General features: G+C 60.3%; 1 protein-coding gene across 1 annotated transcript; it reads right to left on the minus strand.

The window, feature by feature from the left end:
* Positions 1-205: 205 nt before the first annotated feature.
* Positions 206-7,870, minus strand: COL8A2 (collagen type VIII alpha 2 chain). Its single transcript, XM_074162064.1, has 2 exons — positions 7,705-7,870; positions 206-2,127 (listed from the first exon to the last, which is right to left on the minus strand). The coding sequence occupies exons 1-2, from the start codon at positions 7,868-7,870 to the stop codon at positions 206-208; spliced, it is 2,088 nt and encodes a 695-aa protein (XP_074018165.1).
* Between the last annotated feature and the right edge of the window lie 507 nt (positions 7,871-8,377).

An 8,377-nucleotide genomic window follows, 5' to 3' on the forward strand; every position in this document is an offset into this window, starting at 1 on the left:
AAAGATAGATAGATGTCTCCTTTCCGATTACCCTCTTGACTCATGGATCAAACAGCGTGAAGCACGGTCCCACGACAACGGCTTGCGCGTTCTTCCCAGTGATTTTTCTTTTTTGTATTAATTTTAAAAAACTTTTTTATCAAAAAAAAAAAAAAAAGACAGTTTATGGCTAAAGTGGGTGAAAAGGAAACATGCCCAACAGCCGTTATGTGGGGCAGAGCAGGAACCCAGAGAAGGAGGAGTGGATGTATTCCGTGGAGTACAACCCGTTGGCCTGGTCCGAGGGCATTTGTACCCAGACTTGGTCGTTCTCCTTGAGTTCAAGCACGGCACTGCCCGAGGCCTGGTCCAGGTACCCCTTTTTGTACTCGTCGTAGGTGTAAGTGGCAGGCACGTTGTTCTTATAAAGCGCCACCCAAACGTTAGTCCCTTTGACATGCACGTGGTAGGCAAAGTAGTAGATGCCAGATATGGGGCAGGTGAATATCCCGGTGACTGGGTTGTAGCCGTTGTGCCCATTATACAAAGTCCGGTCGAACTTGACCGGCATTCCCGAGGCTGGGAAGGGGGAGGTGAGGATGGCGGTGAAGGCTGGCGCGATGCGGGCGGAGAGCTCTCCTCGGCCGTACTGCGGCTTCCCCGGCTTGCCGTTGCCCAGCACGGCTCCCTCCACGCCGCCGTCCGGCAGGTGCAGCCCCGCGATGCCCGTCTCGTCGAACACCCCGGGCGCTCCCGGTGGCCCAGGTGGCCCCGGTGGGCCCGGTGGCCCGTTCATCCCTGGTGTTCCTGGCATTCCTGGGGGGCCGATGGGTCCGGCCATGCCAGGCTCACCCGTCTTCCCCTCACCGGGAACCCCAGGGAGCCCGGGCTCCCCTTTCAGCCCCGGTAACCCCTGAGGCCCCATGGGACCGGCAGGTCCTTGCAAGCCCGGGATGCCAGAGGGGCCCCTCAGCCCCGGCTGCCCTGGGATGCCCCCATCCCCTTTTGGCCCGGGGCCGCCCGTTAATCCCGGCACCCCTGGGAGGCCAATGAACCCCGGTTCTCCTTTGGGACCCGTTGGGCCAGGGGGTCCCTGTGACCCGGGCAGGCCCCTTTCTCCCGGCACACCTGGCTTCCCCGCAAAGCCGTTCAGGCCCTGATCGCCGCGCATCCCTGGCATTCCTGGGGGCCCGCTCGGCCCCACGTCCCCTTTGGAACCGGGCAGCCCGTGCTTGCCCGGCAGACCCATGGACCCTGGTGGGCCCGGTGGCCCAATGATGCCGGCAGGGCCGGGCTCACCCGGCTCCCCATCAATGCCAGGTTCCCCCTTATCACCGATGGCTCCCGGCACCCCAGGCTGCCCGCGGTCTCCTTTTAGGCCAGGCAAGCCCGGCTTCCCGTAGCCCGTTGGGCCGGGCAAACCAGGGAGGCCGCGGATGCCAGGCTCTCCCTTCGGTCCCATGGGGCCCTGTATCCCCGGCACCCCTGCGACGCCCGGGACGCCGATCCCGTCGATGCCGGGGGGTCCCCGTGGCCCCACAGGGCCGGGCTCCCCGTTGATGCCAGGCCCACCCGGAGGGCCCATGTCGCCCTTCTCCCCCGGCGCGCCTGGCAGGCCATCGAGGCCGGGTTTTCCAACGCCGACGGGCCCTGGGGGCCCCGCAGGACCGGGAGGACCCCCATTCCCCCGGGGCCCTGGTAGCCCTGGCTTCCCCACGCCATTTTCACCCTTCATCCCTCGCTCTCCGCGGGGACCCGGCTCTCCTTTGGGGCCAGGCTCACCCCGAAACCCGGGCAGACCGGGGCCTCCCTGGGGGCCTGGCTTCCCGTTGACTGAGATGCCAGCCGGCCCCGGCAGCCCCGGGGGGCCGGGCAGTCCTCTTGGCCCTTGCTCTCCTCGCATGCCGGGCTCACCCTTGGCTCCGGGCATCCCTTTCATGCCCGCCTTTCCGGGGAGTCCTGGGATGCCGGGTTTCCCAATGCCCGAAAACCCGGGGGGCCCAGCAGGACCGGGCTGGCCGTGCATCCCTGGCTTCCCTGTGCCCGGCTTGCCCGGGTAGCCGGGGGGCCCGGGGGGTCCACGTGGGCCAGGCTTCCCTGGTGGTCCTGGCTCCCCTTTGAGGTCCATAGGCAGCAGCGGTGGCATGTCTGTGGAGAGAGGAGACAGGGAGCTTTACTGGGGCTGGCGGTGCCTGCTGCGTGATGCTCTCGGGGTGCTAAAGCCAGAGGCTTCAGCGCTGCCTGGGTCTGTACTTGCACGAGTGCGCTCCTCTAAAAATGGTTTTATTTAAACGTGGCCACAGTGGCTTCCTGGGCCACCACATCAGCAGGACTGTCTTGAGGCAAGACCTTGGCCAGAGCCCAGGGTACTAATTCAAGCCTTACTCCGTCCGTCCCTCCAACAGAGGGTGTCAACAAGACCAGGGACTGCCGTGGGCTCTGGCAGTGCTGTTCCGTGATGACCTACTGTGGGATTATTTTAGGAGCTGGATTCAAACCTCCCGCTGCCTCACTTCCCAGCGGCCTCGAAAGCACTGTGGGATTCAGTGGCTCTTGCCTGGGCTCAGCCCTGAGGATGGCGACAGAACCAGCCAAGACTGAGGATAATCCCTCTGCCCCGTCCCTCGAGTCCAGGGCCTCGGGAGACCTTTAATCCTTTTGGATTAAAAAGAAAACTCTTGGACATGTACTTGAGAGACCGAAGAGGTGGTTCGTGTGTGGGTTAAGACATGCCCGCGGTGCTCACTGGCTCAGCTCCTGCGTCCAGCAAGGCAGAGAAAAACCCACCAATAATAATAATAATAAAAAAAAGGCGCTGAGGCTGGAGGAAAAGCCAATAGCTGCGAGGGAAACGCAACCTCAGTTACATCCAAATGAGTCAGCCCAGCTGGGAATAGGCTGTAACCACTTGACATTTAAAGAATTTATAGAGGTCTTTTGCAAACGGATATAAGAAAGAAACTAATGGGCTGAGAGACTACAAAGCTGAGGAGAGCCAGATTACATGCCCACCGCAGCTCGGTACTTAAAGCACAGACGTGAGCATAAATAACTCCGTGAGGCCGGCCCAGGCAGGGTGTCGCTTCCCACGTGACACCAGGAACGGGTGAGAAAGAATAAATCTGACAAACTCTTTTTTTGGGAAGCTTGAAACGAAGGAAATACTTGGCAGTTGCACGTACATGGGACTATGCTGAGAAATGCGAAGGGCAGAGGAAAGGGCCTTGACACCTTGGACAAATTCTAACCAAATCTGCCCCAAAGTGGAACATTCCAATCAGCAACAGATCTGTACGGGCAAGTTCCCGGGATGGGAATGGATCCCGTCTGTGAGGGGAGCAGAACGGCCCATCGCACGAGGCTGTGAGCCCCACATGGCACTGAGGAGGAGGAGGAGGCAGGGGGTCCCCGAGGGCTGCCAGCCAGGCCCTGGGAGCACGGACACCCGCAGCGCCAGGATCCGCCAACACAGAGATTTTCTCAGTCAACGGGAAAAGATTAGGGGAGATTTGAGACACGTGAAAAGAATAACTGTGGCGGCAGCAGGCACCGCTCTGGTGCATCGGGGCAGCTCTGCCTTTCCTAAGCACAGCAATTAGCTCCGGCCGCGTCCAGGCCTGGTGCCCGCTTGTTTTTCTTTTGGTAATGGAAACATTTTCAGAGCTTATCTACATATCAGAGCCTGGCCCACGTCCTAGGCTGTAATAGAGGTCACTTGGCTGTGGAAATTAAGGAAATACTTGTCTGCCATGACATTGCCACTGGATTTCTGCAAACCTCCTGCTCCTCACCCGGTGTGGGAAAACGGTGTGGGAAAGAAGGCCAGGGAGATGGGAAGTGTTGCGCTGAAGCAGATTTCTGGGGTTTGAATTCTGGAAAAATTTTTCTCCAGAAAATCATTTCAATGTGTTTTCTTCCCCCTCCCCCTTTGCTTTTTTTTTTTTTCTTCATGCAATAGTTTGAAAAGAATTAGTTTTCTAGGTCATTTTGCATGGAATCAGAACAAGGATCTACAGCTGAGCCCACGAAGGAAGGAAAAAGCACACGAACACTCTCACACAAGGCAGCGAAGAGAAACGCCAGGCGAGAGCTGCCAACTCGCAGGCGGCCAAAAAAGCAGACGGGAAAACCAAACCGGGGACGTTAGCGGAGAGAAACTGGGACATTGCAGCCCCAGCGGTATCCGATTTCAAAAGACCATGTCTTACCACAGACGCATGTCTCGGAGCTCTGCATTTCACAGCAGCAGCATGGGGTTATGTGTTCCCCTCGAAGCATGAACAAAGCTGCCATGAATGCTAATGCAGAGAGCCAGCTGGGGCAGCGGGAAGGGGAAGGAGCAGGCATGGCCCCTGCGAGCTCTGGCCTGGGCACCGCAGAGCTTTCCACCTCCTGAGGGGCATGGACACGTCCGGGTGGATCCCACAGGCCCTCTGGAGCTACATCGTCCCGGTAAGAACCCCCGCAGGCCTGGAGGAGGGACCCAGCAGCACAGACTGGCCGGCAGAGGAATAACCCAGCACGATGGGAAGTGGTTCCCTGCCAGGAGCAGTCAGCAGCGGGTCTGGCCAGCGCTGCCGGATGACGGCGCAGGAAGGAGAGGTTGGCTGCTCCGTGGCAGAGCCCAACCGAGCTCCTTCCAGCGCTGCTGCCAAGCCCTGTCTCGTGAGAGCGAGTTTCGCAGGCTCGCGGGGACATTGCGTGGGACCAGCGTTACTGCATCTCTCATCCCACCTGCCATTGCAGTGGGTGCCCTGAGCCACGTGGGGATGCTCAGCACAGGACCCAGCCACAGCCCTCCCAGATGGAGCTGCAGAGCAAGGGGACAGAAAGAAGCATGGACGGGGCAGACAACATTTCCCCATTAGCAGGAGCTCGGGGACCTGGAAGACTCTTGGCCACATGCAGCCAGCAGCAGCCCCGCAGGGAGGACAGGACTGAGTCTCTTCAAAAGCAGCAGGACCTATGGGCCACCTGCTCTGGGGACACTGGCCAACGCAGCCCTGAAGACAGAGGTTGGGTCTTGGCTCCCCAACGAGCTTGCCCAAGCCTGGGGAGGTGAAAAGTGCTCCTCTACCTTTGCAGCTGAGGCTGCTTGCCCCGGGGTGAGCCCTGTCGCTGTGGGGAGAGCTCCATCACTTGCCTGGCACAAACCCTGGGCATTGCCTGTGCCTAACCGGTGTCACCCTGGGATGCTGCTGGCTTGGGAAAATGCTTCCCGAGCCCCACCAGCACCCAGCGGTGGTTTTACCTGGCTGCAAGCTGCACCCACGTGGTTTTAACCAAGCCAAAATAACCCCAAATATCTGCCTCAATGCTTTTAGTGTTTTAGCCTTTAACAGCATCTCCTGCCCAGAGCTGCCTCCATGCTCCTGGGGACTCTGTTTTTGGGACAGAAAAGGTGTCTGGCACCCTGAGGAAACCAGCCCTGTCTCTCACTAGATGGCACCCGCAGGCTGGCGGGAGCCCCCGCAGCCCCGGGCCCATCCTGGCCCCCCAGGTGGGGGTGCCAGCCCCTGGGCCAGACTGGGGCAGCCCAAGGGGGGGCCCCGCACAGCTCCCCACCAGCTCGGGGTAACGGGCAGGGGCACGGCACGGCCCTGCGCCGTCGCGGCGAGTCAGCTGAGCTCCCCGAGCAGGGCAGAAGGCCAGCAGGGATTTTTCTTGCCAAATACGAGGTTAAGCAGAGATGGGAGCTTGGGGGGATCCAGGAGGCACTGGCTTCCCCAGCAGCCTCCCTGCGGCTCCCCCCAGCCAGTGGCTCAGGCTGCAGCTGCCCCTCCGCCCGTCCTCTCCAGCCCAGGGGTTTTAGGAGGGTGATGTCCAGGGGACTCCTGTGCTCTGCCCCTTGCGAAGAGCCCTGCACTCCTCTCTCCATCACAGTTAGCAGGCAGCACTGCTCACAGGCAGCACAAGCTGCTCCAATGCATAGGAAGAAGGGGGAAAAAAGAAGGAAAACCAGCAGGGAGATATTTGAATCCTGTCCCACCAGCAGCTGAAACGTTCCTGCGCTACACTGGAAGGTTTTGTCTCTGGCTGGGATTCAGGGACCAGCTTTACAACAGCTGGGAAGGGGGCAGCGAGGGGGGGCTCCAAGCACGCTTCGGCTCCAGGTTTCGCTGTGTGTTTTCTGACATATGTGCTGAGCTGAACTCCTGATAAGCCATTCAGCCCAGCAGTAAATCAGCCACCGGCAGCCAAGCCTTCTCCAGTTTCTCCTCCCAGAGCCAAGATTTCAGCTCCCTGGAGGGTCCAGGTCTGTGTGAGCCCATGGGGAGGGCTCTGGTGGCTTTTCCCACTTCCCAAGGGCCAAACACCGACCCAGCAGGTCTGGGCACATGAGCCCCAGTGCTGCCCCGTCCCACAGAGCTGCCAGCAGCGGCTGGCTCTGGGAAGAGCCTTGGCCTTGGGGACCGTTGTGTTTGGAATCATGGAAAGGGCTCAGAGCCCCCCCTCCATCCCCCTTTTGAGTTGAAGATGCTGCTGCCCTGGGTACAGTGGTGGCTGTGTGTGCCTCAGGGAGGTGCTGGGGGGCTCGCTTGGCAGAGGGACCCCTGATGAGCCAGGAAGTGCCAGAGAAACTCAGTCACACTCAACACTTGCTGTTTGCAAAGACCCCAGTCTCCTGAGCTGTCCCCCAGGGCGTGTGCAATTAACCCATGCTAATAACCCTCTGGTGTGGGGCACTGATGGACCCTCCTGTGCCTTCCAACCTCCAGCACCTGTGGCTGGGGCTGGGCTTAAAAGGAGCCCTGAACAGGGACGTGGGGCTACAGCAAGGGCAGGACACGGTGTGCAGGCAGGGAACAGTGTGCAGGCAGGGAACAGTGTGCGGGCAGGACACGGTGTGCAGGCAGGGAACAGTGTGCAGGCAGGGAACAGTGTGCGGGCAGGACACGGTGTGCAGGCAGGGAACAGTGTGCAGGCAGGACACGGTGTGCGGGCAGGGAACAGTGTGCGGGCAGGGAACAGTGTGCAGGCAGGGAACAGTGTGCAGGCAGGGCAGCTCGGGACAGGCAGTTACAAAAGGCTGGGGCTGGGCTGGACGTGGTGCAGGAGCGATGGCCTCAGTGCCTCTGCCCCTCCGTGCAGCACGTCACTCGGTGGGGAGCGATTTAACACGTGTGGGTCTCTGGTCGCTGCTCTCCGAGGGAGGAAATGTCTCTCTCCTGCTCTCCCCTCAGTAGGCTGGGTCTCGGCTCCGGCCTTGGCCCTCTTTCCTTTCCCAGCTGGTGCAAAAGGCAGGCAGGGAAGAGGGAATAGGTGGAGGAGTGGAAAAAGCCTTGCTGGGAGGGCTCTGGTTTAAGAGCAGCGAGAGGGAGAGATGGAAGAGGCCAGGGCTCCTGCACTTGGGCTGAGCCTCTGATCTACCAGGAAATGTGCAGGAGGACAGGAGAAAAGGCTCAGGGGTCCCCCTTGTGCCCCAGCTCCCAGAGCGAGGGACCCAAAGATGCCCACCCAGCCCAAGCGAAGGGCTCTGCTTCTCATCTGAGCCTCTCTGTGCCCATAGTTAACCTGCACTGGGTTAAGGAGAACTAAACAGCCCCTCCATGCTTGGCTAAAGATGCTTTGGACAACAGCACCCTTGGCCACGCCAGGCTGCTCCCGAGGGGAGGGGGATGCCAAGTGCCCAGTGGCTGCAGGATGCCATGGCCCGTTCCCACTACCCCAGCAGGACTCCCAGGCCCCGTCTCATCCCACCCCCCTGCAGAGCGTGTCCCTTACCCAGGTACTGCCCTTTGCCTTCGCGGAAGGGGGGTCCCAGGGGTCCCTTCACCATGGGCTGCATGTACTTGACTTGGGCGTAGCCCCCCGCGCCTCCTCCCGCTGCCGAGCGAAGGCCGAGCACCATCACCATCACCGCCAACAGCGCCACGGCGTCCGGCAGCATCCTGCTCCCCACTGCTCCTGCGGAGAAAGTGAGAGTGAGAGCGGGCACCCACCACCCCCGTCCGCACCCTCCCTCCCGCGACAATCAGCCAGGAACCTGGGAAGGATCCCAGTGGGAGCAGGACTCCCCAGATTTGCCTTTTTCTGGACCACGGATGCTCTGAAGACGTTACCCTTCCTGACACGCGCCGGCTGGGAGATGCACAATAAATACACGGCTTATGAGCAATAACTAATCTCAGACACCCAGCAGAGCCTTCCCAGTACCTGTTTGTCTGGGGCTATGCCTACATCAGGCTCCCCTTGTATATTTTTAACATATATATGAAGAGGGGTAAAAAAAGGCAGGATGGGAACCCCAGCCCGCCGAGCCCAGTGTTGCTGTCGCATCTCTCCAGCGAGCAGGGTCCTCTCTAACAAAAGCCATGTCTGCTCTGGCCGTGGCTCCCGTGGGTGCTGTGGCTCCCAAACGGGTGCTGCACCTCCCGGTGGGTGCTGGCCCAAATCC

This window comes from Numenius arquata, chromosome 21, assembly GCF_964106895.1.
Source record: "Numenius arquata chromosome 21, bNumArq3.hap1.1, whole genome shotgun sequence".
NCBI classification, from domain to species: Eukaryota; Metazoa; Chordata; class Aves; order Charadriiformes; family Scolopacidae; genus Numenius; species Numenius arquata.

Excerpts from the sequence above, each read along its gene's own strand:
- COL8A2 (XM_074162064.1), bottom strand. The coding sequence starts at position 7,870 with ATGCTGCCGGACGCCGTGGCGCTGTTGGCGGTGATGGTGATGGTGCTC. Across the intron at positions 2,128-7,704 it reads AGGCAAAGGGCAGTACCTGG|ACATGCCACCGCTGCTGCCT; the intron begins GTAAGGGACACG and ends CTCTCTCCACAG.